Genomic DNA, 17,388 nt, shown 5'->3' with positions numbered 1-17,388 from the left:
CAACTGGCAAAGGACAGAGCCAAATTTTAATCCAGGTCTGAAAACACAAAATGAAAACCCAACTCAAGTGTGCTGACACCAAAGCCTGTACTCTTGTTACTCAATTTACACCACCTTATTTTTCCAAAATACTATTTTTGCAATGATTAGAAAGATTTTATAGGTAACATCAAACGAATGAACTGCCTTTCTGGTATCATTTTAGAAGCAATGGTTGAAGTAGGTATCAACAACAACTAGAGAATCATGGATGTTAGACCTATCTTCTCATCAGTATTCTAGAGACGAACCGGAAAAAAGATAAGCTAACATCAGTCCCCTTACTCTGATGGCTATTCAAGGCTCTATAATGCCTTTCCTTTGTCTCTCACGTTTCAGTTGTTTCCTAAAACTCAAAAGAGATTTTTAAAAAATTTTTCATTAACATATAATGTATTATTTGTTTCAGGGGTACAGGTCTGTGACGCATCAGTCTTACACAATTCACAGAACTCACCATAGCACATACCCTCCCCAAGGTCCATCACCCAGCCCCCTCCCCTCCAGCAACCCTCAGTTTGTTTCCTGAGATTAAGAGTCTCCTATGGTTTGTCCCCTCTCTGTCGTTCTATCCCACTTTTCCCTCCTTCCCCATGAGCTTCTGTCTTGTCTCTCATATTCCTCCTATCAGTGAGATCCTATGATATTTGCCTTTCTCTGACTGACTTATTTTGCTTAGCATAATACCCTCTAGTTCCATCCATGTTGCTGTAAATGGCAAGATTTTGTGTTTTTTGATGGCTGCATAATATTCCACATGATATCTATCTATCTATCTATCTATCTCACATCTTCTTTATCCATTCATCTGTTAATGGACATCTAGGCTCTTTCCATAGTTTGGCTATTGCAGACATTGCTGCTATAAACATTCGGGAGCACACGCCCCTTCTGATCACTACATTTGTATCTTTAGGGTAAATACCCAGTAGTGCAATTGCTGGATCATAGGGTAGCTTCTCTATTTTCAACCTTTTGAGGAACCTCCATAAAGTTTTCCAGAGTGGCTGCATCTGCTTGCATTCCCACCAACGGTGTTGGAGGGTTCCCCTTTCTCTGCATCCTCGCCAACACCTGTCATTTCCTGACTGGTTAATTTTAGCCATTCTGACTGGTGTGAGGTGGTATCTCACTTAGAAGAGATTTCTATAGCCTCTTTATAAGCCTACTTTGTTTCCACATAAAATAATGAATATACATCTGTTTATAATTATAATCAATCTCTTGCTCACTTATTAGTAAGCTCTATGCCCAACATGGGGCTTGAACTCACAATACTGAGATCGAGAGTAACACGCTCTACTGACGGAGCCAGCCAAGTACCCGTATCTCTTCTCTTAAAAAAAAAGGGGGGGGGAGTATATTTCTCACTCTGCCCCTCCCCTGCTTATGCTCTCTCAAATAAACGATCTTAAAAATAAATTAATTAAATTAATTAATTGTAAAAAGGGGAAACTGGGACATCAGGGTGGCTCAGTTACGCATCCAACTCTCTATTTCAGCTCAGGTCTAATCTCAGGATCCTGACATTGAGCCCTGCATCTTAAGCCTGTTTTAGATTCTCTCTCTCTCTCCGCCACCCTCCGCCCAACCCTGCTGGTCATGTATGTGTTCTCTAAAAAAATAAAACAAAATTTAAAAAATAAATAAAAATTTAAAAAGGGGAGTAGAATAAGGATAAGGCAAAGATGATGGGGCCACATTGAAGCAAAAGTGGACTAATCATAAGAATCCTAATTAAAGCATTGGCCAATTCCTTTCATCTTAAACTTTTTAGGTATAAAAATTTATTACTTTAAGTACAGTATTAAGGAAGTAATATTGAGAATACAGTGTTGAGGTTCTGGTCATCACCCAACATACTATGGATTAGTATAATAAATGTGCCTGTTCTTTGAAAGCAATCAGCTAACACATCCATGCCTCTAAAAGGATAGCTATTCATTTTCAAAGTGCATGCTAAATACCACACATGATAATAAAAGATATGACCAAGAAGCAATATTTTACAGTGAATTACACAGGTCTGTCCCTTCATGGTGGACATAAGTAAGCTGTTTTACTTTTGTAAAAAGTAAAACTATTGTTTTACTTGTTTTAACTATTTCAATTCTAAAACACACATTTAAAACAAAAGCTCATTACAAAAGGATACTCATCTCAGTGTTGCAAAGATAAATGGCATTACATATGCAAAACATGTAGTACTTTCCTGACATCAGAACCAGTACACAGTAAATTAAATATAATGCATAAGCTGCATTAAAAACAAAATAAAAACGAAAACGTGTTCTCCTAACAAACTGGGTCTTTGCTAGCCATCAAGATCCCCCTCTATCCCTGACATCTACTATGCACAATGATTATTCCAAGGAAAAATCAGAGGACTTCCTAGCGTTCTTTAAAAGTTGATTTGATTTGTTTGATTGAGTGATGAGCTAGTGAGAGCAGGAGAAAGAACAGAGGGGAAGGGAAAGGAAGGGTCTCGGGCAGCTCTGGGCTCAACCCCAATGCAGGGCTTGATCTCAGGACCTTGAGATGATGACTTGAGTCAAAAACCAAGGGTCCAGCGTTTTAACCAACTGAGCCACCTGGGCACCCCTCCTGGTGCCATTTCATTCTCTTTATAAGGCAAATTTTAGGACAGAGACACCTGGGTGGCTCAGTCGGTTAAGTGTCTGCCTTTGGCTCAGGTCATGATCCTAGGGTCCTGGGATCAAGTCCTGAGTCAAGCTCCTTGCTCAGCAGGGAGCCTGCTTCTCCCTCTGCCTGCCCTTCCCCTTGCTTCTGTGCTGTTTCTCTCTCTGACAATAAATAAAATCGTAAAATAAAAATTTTAGGACGTATTGTACCATAAATTTACCTGTGATCTATCCAAACACAGCTTTTAAATAACAGCTAAGCAAATATCTTAGTAATCCTTCCAATATCTGGGTGAGACAAGTCAAAGGTGGCATATATTTTCAACATTATGCAGGATAATTTTAAATAACTTTTTGTTAATTGAAAAAGCAATATATGTTCACTATAGAAAATTTAGAAAGATATAAACAAACAAAAATCACCCAAATATAACCACTGTTGAAGTACTTTCAGTACATTTCATTCTAGTCATTTTGTAGTTTCTTTATCAATGGAATTGATGTCCAATAGTTAAATATGTGTACACTTGAATCAGTTGGTTAAGGGTGTGACTCTTGATTTCAGCTCAGGTCACTATCTCAGGGTCATGGTCCCATGTTGGGCTCCATGCTGGGCATAGAGTCTGCTTAAGATTCTCTCTCCCTCTGCCCACCTCCACCTTGCTCTCCCTAAAAAATCATAATAAATACAAATTTTTTAAGAATAACAAAACAAACAAAAACAAATCCTGAGTGTTTGAGTCCAATTAAGGGCACATGCCCCTGAGGATGAATAAAATGGGAGAAGTCTCAGTTCTTAACTTCCAGTGAGTAGTTATTGTTCTAGGGTTCTAATGTTTAAACAGTTATTTTTCATGCATTCATAGCTCCTAATCAAAGAAACGGCCAACTATTCCCCTCCAAAGGAAAAACTAGCTCCGTTGGATAAATTACGACAGGATACACACCAATATGGCCTCTCTCAGGGATTTTCAAAGGGATTATGTCTATACAAAATTTCTGCATTTCATGCTGACTACAGGCTGTAACTCAAGGGATACCATTCCATGGTCTAACTCTGAGAAACCATTTCCCTTTTACTGACATTTAAATTGCTTCTAAATTGTCTCTAGAAATAGTAATGTTGAAATGAGTATAGTTAGTTCCAAGTTAATATTTTTTTTCTTTTCAAAGACAAACTTTATGTCCACCAACATGGGGCTTAAACTCACAACCCTGAGATCAAGAATTTCATGTTCTGGGCACCTGGGTAGCTCAGTGGGCTAAAGCCTCTGCCTTCGACTCAGGTCATGATCCCAAGGTCCTGGGATCAACCCTGCATCAGGCTCTCTGCTCAAGCAGGGAGCCTGCTTTCCCCCCTCTCCCTCTGCCTGCCTCTCTGCCTACTTGTGATCTGTCTGTCAAATAAATATAAAAAATATTCTAAAAAAAAAAAAAAAAAAAAAAAAAGAATTGCATATTCTACTGAATGAGGCAACAGGCACCCCTGGGTTAATCTTTCTATGTCTCTGTTCCTTCCTTACTTCAGCATAGGGGTTTATTTATTAGTTCAAAGGATATGATATGCTTTTTTAAAAGGTCTTAATACATGCTACCAAACTGTCTTCCAGAAAGCTGAACATGCTTTTTTTAAAAATCATCATTCTTATTCCACTTAAACATACCTTTTAAGATCTAATTTTTTAAGACTTTTATATCCTGGAAGACAGTCAAAGATAAAAAAAACTTCTGTGACTCACTTACAATATATTATTTTAAAAGAAAAACTGTCTGACAAACATCTCTAAAAACGACAGGTTTATTCTGCAACAAAGATACTGCAGTTTTGGTAGTTAAACAATTTGTGGTAAAACTGCTTGTCATTCTATACAAATGTTTCCATTTGTACAAATGTAAAACATTCCTTTAACCATTTATAAATCATTATATTATGTGGTTCTGAAAATGGGAAAGGCTGAAATAGGAAGCACTTGATTATTACTGATGAAAATGGAATATAATCTGTTCATTATACACAACCCCCCCCAAAAAATCTTCATTTAATTATAGAGAACAAATGTCATACACTCTAAATATGTTCTCCATTTTCAAATTTCACTTGATAGAAATTAAAAATCAATCAAGAGTCACAACAAGAAACAGAACCTTAAATAAATATTACTAAGTAACAGAGGCCACCTGAAAGGCTACATACTGTAGGATTCCAACTATATGAGGGTCTGGGGAAGGGAAAACTACAGAGACAGACCAGATCAATGGTTGGGAGGGGTGATGAGTAGCTGGAGCACAGGCGATTTTCAGGGCAGTGAAATACTCCACATGATACCATAATGATGATACATGTCATTGAACATTCACCCAATTACAATGTATGAATGAATTACAATGTAAACTATAGACTTTGGGGGATTACGATGTGTCAATCACACCTCCTCAATTATAACAAATGTCCCACTCTGGGTGGGGGGATGTTGACAATGGGGGAGGGCTGTGCATGTGTGAGAGCAGAGGGTATGTGGGCAATCTCTGTACCTTCTACTCAATTTTGCAGGGAACCTAAAAATGCTTGAGAACCCAGCAATGTTTTAAAAAGATTGTTAGAGCTAGATATCCGTACTCATTTTCAAACAATAATATATCCATCCAAACATCAATAGATCCATTCTTCACATCCCTATTTTTAAAAAGCTTGAATTCTGTCATAAGTATGGACTCAAATCTCAAAGTCAAAGCTAACTAAAATTGTTTCTCTAAAAGGATAAATATGTCCATGAATTCTGGTCACCTTTGCTCTCTGGACTACTTAGTGATATTCTTTTTTTTTTTTTTTAAAGATTTTATTTATTTATTTATTTATTTGACAGAGAGAGAGAGAGAGAGAGAGATCACAAGTAGGCAGAGAGGCAGGCAGAGAGAGGAAGGGAAGCAGGCTCCCTGCTGAGCAGATAGCCCGATGTGGGGCTCGATCCCAGGACTCCGGGATCATGACCTGAGCCGAAGGCAGAGGCCTTAACCCACTGAGCCACCCAGGTGCCCCTACTTAGTGATATTCTAATATCACTAAGTATTTGAATTATTCTTTTTGTCCTATAATTTGGTTTATTGTATGCTTTTTATCTTGTTGCCTCCTCTCTCTTTCACGTTTCTGAAGATTTTAAGGAAACGTTCCATTATTTTAAATCCCTCTCCCTACCCCCCATTTCAGAACATTTAGCCTTGTCTAACAAAACTATAAAGTCAAAGGAGTGGTAAAAATAGACTGTACTGGGTTGTGAGATCTTAGGATGATACTTTAGAAAACATTTCAGGGCAACCCTGTTGGGACCCCTCTCACTCGAGAGCTTTTTCTGTATCTTCACTTAAGAAACTTCTATCGCTTGAGGGGCCTGGGTTGCTCAGTGGTTAAGCGTCTGCCTTCGGCTCAGGTCGTGATCCCAGGTTCCTGGGATTGAGCCCCACATCGGGCTCCCTGCTCAGTGGGCGGGAAGCCTGCTTCTCCCTCTCCCACTCCCCCTGCTTGTGTTCCTTCTCACTCTGTCTCAGCAAATTAAAAAAAAAAAAAGAAAAAAAGAAAAAAGAAGACATTTCAAACTAATTGAAATGCCCATCTTTATGAGAGGACACATATGTATCTCTTTACACTTCTTGGTTTCATATCTGAGAAAAGACTTCTTTGCGCCCAAGGAAGGAGCAGAATTAAGACTACTACTGTGTCTTCCTTCTATGGTTCACTTTTTTATCCTCATGAAGTTTCTTATCTATTAAAAGAGGCTGCTGAAGAGTCTGGCATTTAGTTACAGTTCTGTACAGAGCAATTAATGCGTTCAGGGATTGGAGACACCTCTTGACTACTATTCTCTTCAAACCTCTACATGTGGTTTTGAAAAATTTGATAAACAACCTCATGCCAAACTGCTCTATTTTAGATGAAGATCATTTCATAAACAAAGTCAAACCAAAGTTTTTATATACTGCCTCTTTAGCAGGACACATTTTAAAACGTTACTAATCAACATATGGTTGGGAAAAAAAAGGTTAACAAATCATACATTATATGCAATGTGTATGATACTATTATGTAACACAAAATGGGATATACAAACGCATAGGATAAGATCTATTTATTTACCTCTTGATGGAAGAAAGTGGTATGAAATATGAAAATTCCACATTTAAAAATTTTTTAAGATTTATTTATTTGGGAGAGAGAGTAAGGAGAGGGGCAGAGTGAGAGACAGCAAGAGAGAATCTCAAGCAGACTCCCCACTAAGCGCAGAGCCCAAAGAGGGGCTTGATTTCCCGACCCTTAATCAAAATCAAGAGTTGGACACTTAACCAAATGAGCCATCCAGGTGCCCCCAAATACTACATTTTAAAAAATAAGTGTATATTCATACTTTACACTAATAATAAAAGAAACAATGACTTCAAAAATTAAATACTTACTGTGTAATTGAATTCTGAACACTCTTTTCATTTAAAGTCATTCCAGGAGGTGGGTCATTTTGCAAAGCCAACAGTTCTTTCTGCAGTCGTTTCTAGAAAAGAAGATCAACAGTAATTTATATTAAAAAAAAAAAAGACAATATAAACATCCTTCTAGTTTCCGTCTGAAATCCTTGAGTAAATTTCCTCCAAATGCTCACATCTTTTCCTTTGCAAGAACTTTTCATCTTGTATATATCTTATATGCCTCTTCAATTTTTTTTTAAGATTTTATTTATTTATTTGACAGAGAGAGATCACAAGTAGACAGAGAAGCAGGCAGAGAGAGAGAGGGAAGCAGGCTCCCTGCTGAGCAGAGAGCCGGATGCGGGACTCAATCCCAGGACCCTGAGATCATGACCTGAGCCGAAGGCAGCGGCTTAACCCACTGAGCCACCCAGGCGCCCAGCCTCTTCAATTTTTAATTGTTTATTCTGTAATTCACAATCAAAGTATTTCTAAATAGATTTGTAAACAATGATGCTGTAAAGTGGTTACAGAGAACAGACCACTACCTACAAACGTCACTGTTACTCCACTGAGGTTATAAGATCTCAGCCCAGATTATAACTGCTTAAAAGTTTCCTTTACTACTTTCCAATTACAAAAAGCACACTTCTCCACCATCCTTAAAAAATATGTCACTTTAGACATACAAGCTTGCAAAAAAAAAAAAAACTATACATGTAACCACATATGCAAAAAGCCTTTTGAAAATGTTTTGAATAATTTTAATTTACAATTTACAGCCCATATTTGTTTTCATTTTTAAATAGGATACCTACACACAAACTTTCAATTCCAGAATACAATGTCAGGACCTGAGATATAGTTATTTTTCTACACATTAGATGCCCCCAAATGGCTATATTTTACATTCTTGTTTACACAGTTTTTATTGCTCAACTCTTCCCATGTAATCACTAGTGGACATTCCTTCCCAGTATACAACAAAGCAACACAAAAATCACAGAAGCCCATAGCTTATGGGTTTAAAAACCAAATAACCAATGTTATTAGAATTGTATGTAACACTATAAAGACTCTTAATGAGCATCTTTTCTTGCATTAAAGTAAACAAGCATGGATATCTGTTCAGAACTCAACAATTCTCTGCTTAAAAGCTAGCTTGTAGTTTTTCTGGACAATGAAATATTACTAACAATATAGTAACGTTTCTAGATCTTTTCAATGCTGGATACTTTCAAGTAAGCTTAACATCATCCAACACCATTACAGGTTAGAAAACTTCTCCCTTCTTTCTTGAGAATCACTGCACAAGAACCTATTAATAGGCACATACTTGGCCCACAGACAGCTAGCTATCTATGGACCATCATGTCTTTGCTTTGTTCTCTGCAGCCCTTCTGCAATTACATTCTTAACATTTGACTGGCTGCCTCCTTAAAAGGAGGATGGACAATGTTGTTGATCACAGCAAACCCAGGGCCTAAAATATGCTCAAAAACATTTGCTAATAAATCAATAAAAATTACCCCAAAACCCCCAAACAAAACAAAACAAAATCTCCTAAATGGCCCTTTAAATGGCCAAGAATGAAAACTGCCCTTGGATCTTGCAATAGCTAATAACAATGAAAATAAAGTATCGGCTACTTGCAATTTCTGACTTCAGTTGCCTCCCAAAATGTAAAATAATTACAAACTGAAAAGTACTTAAGAAAAATTTTAACTACCTAAAATGTAAAATAAAGCTGCCTGCCTAAATAACTTGTTTTGAATAAAGGAATATGTTTGTGATAAATTTTTGTTAGAACAAGGTTTTTAATTTATTCCACTTACAATAACAAATGTGGGTTATATGAAAAATGTTTTTATTAAGCTTTTTATTTTAATTCCAGTATAGTTAACATACAGTGTTATATTAGCAGGTATACAATATAGTGATTCAGTGATCAAGTACATTTTTAAAAACACTGTTTTCTTCAATGCAGGGCTTCTCAGAGACTTCTAATATACTAACTTGCACAATGATTCTCCAAGGGGAAGAAGATAACAGAGGCTTCCAAAAGTAACAGAACCCCTTAGTGTAAAGCATCTTGGAAAAATCTTGTTTCAATAACCACATTTTGGATAACACTGCTGTAGAAACTCTCCAGATCTTGAGAACCTCACTGAAACAGGGAAAGCAATCCCTTATTATCAAATCAAGGAAAGTCCATTTGCATAGCTACTAACTGAAACAGAAGGATAAAAAGGTAAGCTATGAAGAGTTTTACTGGCATAATTATCCCTAGGTCTCCTAAACATAGTGATACAAAAAAAGAAATGTTTTCCACACCCTGATACTACTACTCCTTACATGTTCACAAGAGACTTGTGATGACCAAACTCCAAGATAATCTCCAATTAACTGTTTCCTTATATTAACATTTTTCTGTAGTTCCTTCCCACACTATACCAAAACTGTCAGTGACCAACAGAATATAGCAGAAACAATGTTACTCCCAAGATTAGGTTCTAAAAGACTATGGTTTACATTTTGGTCACTCTCTGTAGAATCATTTGCCATACTGTAAACAGCCCAATTCAGAAGCTCACATGCTAAAATTACTGGCCTCCTGGGGCACCTGGATGGCTCAGTGGATTAAGCCTCGGTCTTCCACTCAGGTCAGGATCTCAGGGTCCTGGGATCGAGCCCTACATCGGGCTCTGCTCAGCGGGGAGCCTGTTCCCCACCCCCCCTCTCTGCCTGCCTCTGCCTACTTGTGATCTCTGTCAAATAAATAAATAAAATCTTAAAAAAAAAAAAAAAAAAGAAGCAGTAATTCCTTGGAGAAGGCAGGACATGTATTTATTTATTTATTTTAAAAAAGACTTTGTTTGAGAGAGAGTGTGTGTGTGCGTGCGCGCATGCAGGCAGAGGGAAAGAAAGCAGCAGACTCCTCACTGAACACAGAGCCCAATCCCAGGACCCTGAGATCAAAACCCGAGTCAAAGTCAGGTACTTAACTGACTCAGCCACCCAGGTGCCCCAACATGTCTTTAAGTAACCAATCGGTCCTCTCAAGGGTCCACTGGATCTTCTAAGCAACTGGTTCTATCAGCTATACTCAAAAATAAAACAAAAAAAAAAAAGGGGGGGGGGACCTGATTCTGAGTTTCCTGACTGTGGAACCAGAAGCTAAAAGAGAAGGATCTAAAAAATTTGATGTAAAAATAAAAAAAAAAATTCCTACTCACTTGAGGATATGAAGAACTACTGTAAACTAGAGATCACACCACGTAGCCTCAATCAACAGAAAGCTATTATCTCATGAGGAGGTATTCAGCTCTGAACTTTGAAGACAAAGCGTAGAAAAAGCAGAAGAGAAACACTCACAAAAGCAATGATACCACTCGTGAAAACTAGCATGGCAAAGCGGTCAGCTTTCCCAGACAGTGCTGAAAATGGCAGCGACAGAATGAGGTAACTGGAAATAATGGGAAATAACTGCAAAAGGTTAACTACTGTAACCAAAGAAGCAGGAAACTACCCAGAAACCAGTGGGTGAGGAAGAAGCCAAGAAATTAGAGTTCCAGTAGTTCTTAACCAAATATCACCCTTTTCTGTACCTAAACCGGTGAGGTATGGGAAAACTAATTACATACATTGCAAATGTACCATGTTCTCTGAATCTAAGAAACATCATCCTGAGATGCGCCGTTATCTTACGGGACACCAAAGAAGGAAAACTGCCGCCAATCAAACACCACCGGTAACACATAGATTCCAGATGTTTAAGTATTTTTAAAATATGTACATTTGAAAATCTATGAACATTATAGTAATAAAAGTTTAATTTCTGAGTAAGCTGAATATGGCTAAAATGATTCTTTTCTCAATATTTAACACCTAACCAAAAATACATGATCTCAATCTTTAAATATACACTTTATTTCCAGAATTTACGTAACAGCAGTACACAGACATCTTGTCCTCCCTGGCTAAAAGGCCTGAAGTTACTAGCAAGAAAATTTCTTTTTCTCATCTTGTTCATCAAAAACAGCCAGGCCCAGAACCTAAATGTTTGGAAGCACCTCAAACATAGAGTAAGTCTGAAAACTCCATGTAAGCCTCATCTTATGTTGGCTCGAGTCTGGAAGACTCATAGGAATTTGAGCTCTGAGAGATCCTGGTGGATTTATATACTCAGTAAGAAAGATCTTGATACATCTAGATACCTTGAGAAGCAATGCTTATAAACACTTTCAGAACTGGTTTGGCTTGAGGCACCTCACTGGCACAGTCAGTAGAACCTGCAACTTTTGATATCAGGGTGGTAAATTTAAGCCCCATGTTGGGTGGGGAGCCTACATAAAACAACAACAACAACAACAACAACAACAACACCAAACTGGTTTGGCTTTTCAGTGGCTCTGGCTTGACAGACCAGCCATGAATGCAAATGGCTCAACCCCACCCTTCATTACCTAACAAAAGAGTCTGTTTATTTTTGGTGGATACGCCACATTATTTTTGTTTAACCCTACTCATCTTCAGTGACAGAATCAATACTACAAACATTTATTGCTTCACGTGTTCTTAAACTATAATCTACTGCCTCACTGAAACCAGCTGGAGAAATATGTTATTAAATTATCAAGGATAATTTCTCCAACTCCTCATTAAATGAAAAGCACGGCCTGGTACCAGGTCCACACACCACACTTTGTGTAGCACAAGCTAAACCATAAAGTATTATCCTAATGATGTGATCTCTGCCTCTTCAGCTACTGTAATTTTCATCAATGTTCACTGTTAAATATTATTCCAGTTTTTGCTCTTTTTACACAGCTGAGGATGATGGGTATGATAGTATTAAAAAAAAAAGTACTACTATGGTTGTTCTATAGTGCACACTACTGTTTAAGCTGAAAAATACATCAAATGAAATGCACCAAATAGCCAGTTGTGAATGCAACATAAAAGTTCATACAGGAAACTGAAAGTGCTAACTCAGTGAATACACAAGTGGTAAGAAGTTAAACAGCCTTACTGATGATATGGACAAAGTCTAACTGGTCTGGATTGATCAAACCAGCCACAAGAGCCCCTTCAGCCAAAGCCCAATCCAGAGTTAGGCACTAACTCTTCAAATCTGTGAAATCTAAGAAAGGTGAGGAAGCTGCAGAAGAAAGGTCTGAAGCTGGCAAAGACTGGTTCATAAGGTTGAAGGAAAGAAAAGAAGCTGTTTCCATAACATGAAAGTGCAAGGTGAAGCGGCAATTTCTCCAAAAGATCCAGCTAAGATAATTAACGAGGGTGGTTCACCAAACAACAGATTTTTAATGGAGATGAAACTGTCTTCTATTAGAAGGAGATGCCATCTAAAACTTCCATAGCTAGAGAATAGAAGTCAATGACTGGATTCAAAAGCTTCGAAGGACAGGCTGGCTCTTGTTAGGGACTAACACAGCTGTGGACTTTAAGCTGAAGTCAATGCTCATTGATGATTCCAAAAATCCTAGAGCCCTACAGAATTATGCTGAATCTACTTTCCCTCTGTTCTGTAAACAGAACAACAAAGCCTGGATGACAGCACGTCTGTTTATAACAGTTTACTGAATATTTTAAGTCTACTCTTGAGACCTACTGCTCAGGGAAAAGATTCCTTTCAAAATATTGCTCCTCATTGACAATGTACCTAGTCACCCAAGAGCTCTGATGGAGACATGCAAAGAGATTAATGTTGTTCTCATGCCAGCTAACATCTATTCTGCAGTCACAGATCATGGACTAATTCTGACTTTCAAGTTTCATTATTTAAACACATTTCATAAGATATAGTTCCAATAGAGTTGATTCCTCTGATGCATCTGGGCAAAGCAAACTGAAAATCTTCTGGAAAGGATTTACTCTTCTAGGTGCCATTAAGAACATGTGTAATTCACAGGATGAAGTCAAAATATCAATACTAGCAGGAGTGTAGTTGATTCCAATCCTCATGGATGACTCTGAGGGGTTCAAGAATTCAGTGGAGGAAGTAACTGCAGATGTGGTAGAAAGAGCAAAAGTAGAATTAGAAGTGGAGCCTGAAGATGTGACAGAACTGCTGTGATCTCATGATAAAATTTGAATGGATGACGAGTTGCTTCTAACAGATGAAGAAAGTGGTTTCTTGAGATGGAATCTACTGGTAAAGATGCTGTGACAATTGCTGAAATAAGAAAGGATTCAGAGTACTACATAAACTTAGTTAATAAAGCATTGGTAGGGTTTGAAAGGATTGATTCCTATTTTGAAAAAGTTCTACTGTGGGTCAGATACTGTTAAACACAGAAATAGTTCCTGAAAGGAAGAGTTGATCGATATGGCGAATTTCACTCTTGTCTTATTTTAAGAAATTGCCACAGCCACCCCCACCTTCAGCACCTACAACCCTGATCAGTCAGTGAGCATCAACAGCAAGACAAGAACCTCCACCAGCAAAAGGATTACAATTCACTGAGAGCTCAATGGTGGTCAGCATTCTTGAGTAGTAAAGTATTTTTCTTTTCTATTCAAAGATTTTCATTTAGTTATTTGACACAGAGAGACAGAAAGAGAGGGAACACAAGCAGGGGGAGTTGGAGAGGGAGAATCAGGCTTCCCACCAAGCAGAGAGCCCGATGCAGGTCTTGATTTAGGTCTCAATCCCAGGACCCTGGGACTATGACCTGAGCCAAAGGCAGGTGCTTAACAACTGAGCCACCCAGGTGCCTGAAAAGTATTTTTCAATTGAAATTGAAAAGTAGTTTTCAATTACCCTATGCACAGTTTTTTTAGACATAATGTTACTGCATACTTAAAAGACTATAATATAGTGTAAATATAACTTTTATATGCACTGGGAAACCAGAAAATACATGACTTACTTTATTATGATATTTGCTTGGATGCAGTGGTCTAAACCAAACCCACAGTACCTCTGAAGTATGCCTGTATTCTAAAGAGTAAAAATTCTGGGCACCTGGGTGGCTCCATAGGTGAAGCATCCAACTCTTGATTTCGGCTCAGGTTGCGATCTCAGAGTTGTGAGATCTAGCCCCAGCTCAGGCTCTGCGCTCAGCAGGGCGTCTGCTTGAGATTCTCTGCCCCTCAGGGCACCCCAACCCCACCTCCTGCGCGTGCTCTTTCTCTCCCTCTAAAAAATAATAAATAAATCCTTTCTTTTTTTTTTTTTTAAATAAAAGGTAAAAGATCCTTATTTAGGTTAGGGGGAAACAGACAAAGAAAAACATTAAAAACTTAGAGATAAATGTCAATGGTTGCTAATGCAACTGTACGTGAAATGGCTAACAATGCCTTTCTCTCATTTCATCTAACAATCAACAGGAAGTGGAAGGTTATCAATACAGAACATAATGGAATAAAAACAAGATTACTATACACATTACCATCATTACAGTATCAAACTACTACTATTTTCCCCCAACATTAAACAATTATAATGGCTCTCTCTGTTCTTTCACGGTGAGAGGCAGGCAATGAAATGATCTCACCTTATTTTAAAATGAAGCAGAATTTGATTCATGCAAATTAAGGAAACATTTTCTTTCCTACTGAATTCTACATACACTTCTACAGACCTTAGTGCCTAACAGTTACTTGTTGAAACTTTGTTCCCTTTTTGGAAATGGAAAGCCTCCATCAGACTGGAATGCAAAAGTGACAAGACTTAAAGATTCCTCTTCTTAAAAACATCCCACAGCCTAAAGAGAGATAAATATGTAATAATTTCCACATGCTTTTGGGGTACAGTAGTGCCTAAAAGGGGAGGAGTGATCAAAGAAAGAAACCAGGATCATGGTAAACTGAAAACCAAAAGAAGGATGTGTTTTAAAGACTAAACAATTTCTTTTTCAGCAGAATGGCAGAGCCAATACTCTGAAAAATTCTATAAAAAATAAAAAGTGAGGGGCACCTGGGTGGCTCAGTGGGTTGAAGCCTCTGCTTTCGGCTCAGGTCATGATCTCAGGTCCTGGGATCAAGCCCCGCTTCCGGCTTTCTGCTCAGCAGGGAGCCTGCTTCTCCCCCTCTCTGCCTGCCTCACTGCCTACTTGTGATCTCTGTCTGTCAAATAAATAAATAAATAAAATCTTAAAAAAAAAAAAAAGGCAAAAGGTGAGTGTAGGAGTCCTGAAATAAAAGGATCATAGCTGGATTTCACCTTGGGGACTTCCACCGAATCCAAGGAGCGGCAAGACCAAAAAGTGAGGAAAGAAGACTACGAACTCTTCAATATAAGGGTAAGATACAGGGCACAGAAATTTCCCTGTTTTGAACAGAGCAATGGGCAGAGAAAGAACGAACTTCTACCATGAAATGTCTTAACCTTAAGCGGACACCCACGTGGGTTCGTAGTATGAATTCCTGCAATCTTACACAAGAATTTAATCAAAAGTGGCCCAAGAAGTAATTAATGTCAGGCAACTGGCAAAAGCAAATATAAGTCCTTGAGGAAAAAAACTTTTCTATCCCTTTGAGGCAACAATTTTGCTTGTCAGAATCTAGAGATTATGTCTATTTATCTTTGTGTTCCTAAGCATTCAAAACTGCCTGGCACATAATGTTTTTTGTCTTAGTAAATGTTTCAAAACAAATTAATAAGAGTGTTGACTAATTCACTATTTGCAAGTACAAAATCCAGAAAAAAAATATTTATGTCTATCAATAGCTAAATTACACAAATTATGTCATATGGAAATAAGACTATGAAACCACTAAGAATTATGTGTACTAACAAAAGATCCCTAAAATATACTGAAGAATAAAAAGCAAGCCTTAATCAGGGAAATACAAATCAAAACTACAATGAGATATCACCTCATGCCAGTCAGAACGGCTAAAATTAACAACTCAGGAAACAACTAATGTTGGTAAGGATGTGGAGAAAAGGGAACCCTTTTACATTGCTGGTAAGAACGCAAACTGGTGCAGCCAACTCTGAAACATAGCATGGAGGTTCCTCAAAAAATTAAAAATAGAGCCATAACAGCCAAAATATGGAATGAACCCAGATGTCCATCAACAAATGAATGGATATGATGTGGTATAGGGGTGCCTGGGTGGCTCAGTTGGGTAAGTGGTGGCCTTTGGCTCAGGTCATGATCTCAGGGTCCTAAGATAAAGCCCTGAGTTGGGTTCCCTGCTCAGTGGGGAGTCTGCTTTTCCCTCTGCCCCTCCCCCTTGCTTGTGCATGCCCTCTCCACTCCCCTGCCAGCTCATTCTCTCTCTCTCAAATAAATGAAATCTTAAAAAAAAAAAAAAAAAAAGATGTGGTATATGTATACTCAGCTATCAAAAAGAATGAAATCTTGCCATCTGCAATGATATGGATGGAACTAGGGGGCATTATGATAAGCGAAAGAAGTCAGAGAAAGACAATTATCATATGATTTCACTCATGTGGAATTTAAGAAACAAAACAGATGAACATAGGAAAACAGTTGCTGGAGGGGAGATGGGTGGATGGATGGGATAAATGGGTGATGGGCACTTGATACACTGAGCACTGGGTGTTACATGCAACTGAGAATCACTAAATAACCTCAGAAACTTATAATACACTATTATGTTAATTAAGTGAAATTTAAATGTTGAAAATATTTTAAAAAGCAAGCCTCAAAATATGCATAATTCCTTTATGTTAAAACAAAAGCGAGAGATTTGGGATGCCTTGGTGGCTCAGTTGGTTAAGCCTCTGCCTTCCGCTCAGGTCATGATGCCTGGGGGTGGTCCCACATCTGGCTCTTTGTCAGGAGTCTACTTCTCCCTCTGCCTCTTGCTCCCCCTGCTTGTGCTTTCTCTTTCTCTCTCTGACAAATAAAATCTTAAAAAATTTTTATTTATACAAATGTTATATAAATGCATAGAAAGGAGGTCAGAAGGAAGCACAACCAACTATTTTACAGCAGTCCCATCCAAGCAGTGGAAATGGAGGAGAAAGAAGACATTCCTATTTGCATTATATACTTTTATACTAGGACTTTTGCAGCAAGAATGTAGAAGCGATTTCTCATATAATTAAAAAAATAAATTTAAGGGCTCAATGGATGAAAACATATCCACATAAGAACCAGCACACAAATACTGACAGCAGCATTATTCACAATAGCCAAAAAGAGGAAGCAACCCAATGTCCATTAACTGACAAGTAGGTAAGCAAATGTGTCCAGACAACAGAATGTTACTTGACCATAAAAAAGAGTGAAGTACTGACAAATGCTGTAACATGGAT

General features: G+C 38.0%; 1 protein-coding gene across 2 annotated transcripts in view; it reads right to left on the bottom strand.

The window, feature by feature from the left end:
* LOC111156816 (ubiquitin conjugating enzyme E2 W) overlaps positions 1 to 17,388 on the bottom strand; it is a 76,781-nt gene that overhangs the window by 28,796 nt on the left and 30,597 nt on the right. For both annotated transcript variants that reach the window (XM_022517900.1, XM_022517901.1), the window contains exon 2: positions 7,128 to 7,219. In XM_022517900.1, the coding sequence (XP_022373608.1) occupies positions 7,128 to 7,219 (92 nt within the window). The remainder of the gene's footprint in view (positions 1 to 7,127; positions 7,220 to 17,388) is intronic.

This window comes from Enhydra lutris, unplaced genomic scaffold (genome assembly GCF_002288905.1).
Source record: "Enhydra lutris kenyoni isolate GAN:26980312 unplaced genomic scaffold, ASM228890v2 scaffoldscaffold49, whole genome shotgun sequence".
Taxonomy (NCBI): domain Eukaryota; kingdom Metazoa; phylum Chordata; class Mammalia; order Carnivora; family Mustelidae; genus Enhydra; species Enhydra lutris.
The sequence above is the reverse complement of the archived record's forward strand: the minus strand, read 5'-3'. Positions and strand labels throughout refer to the sequence as shown.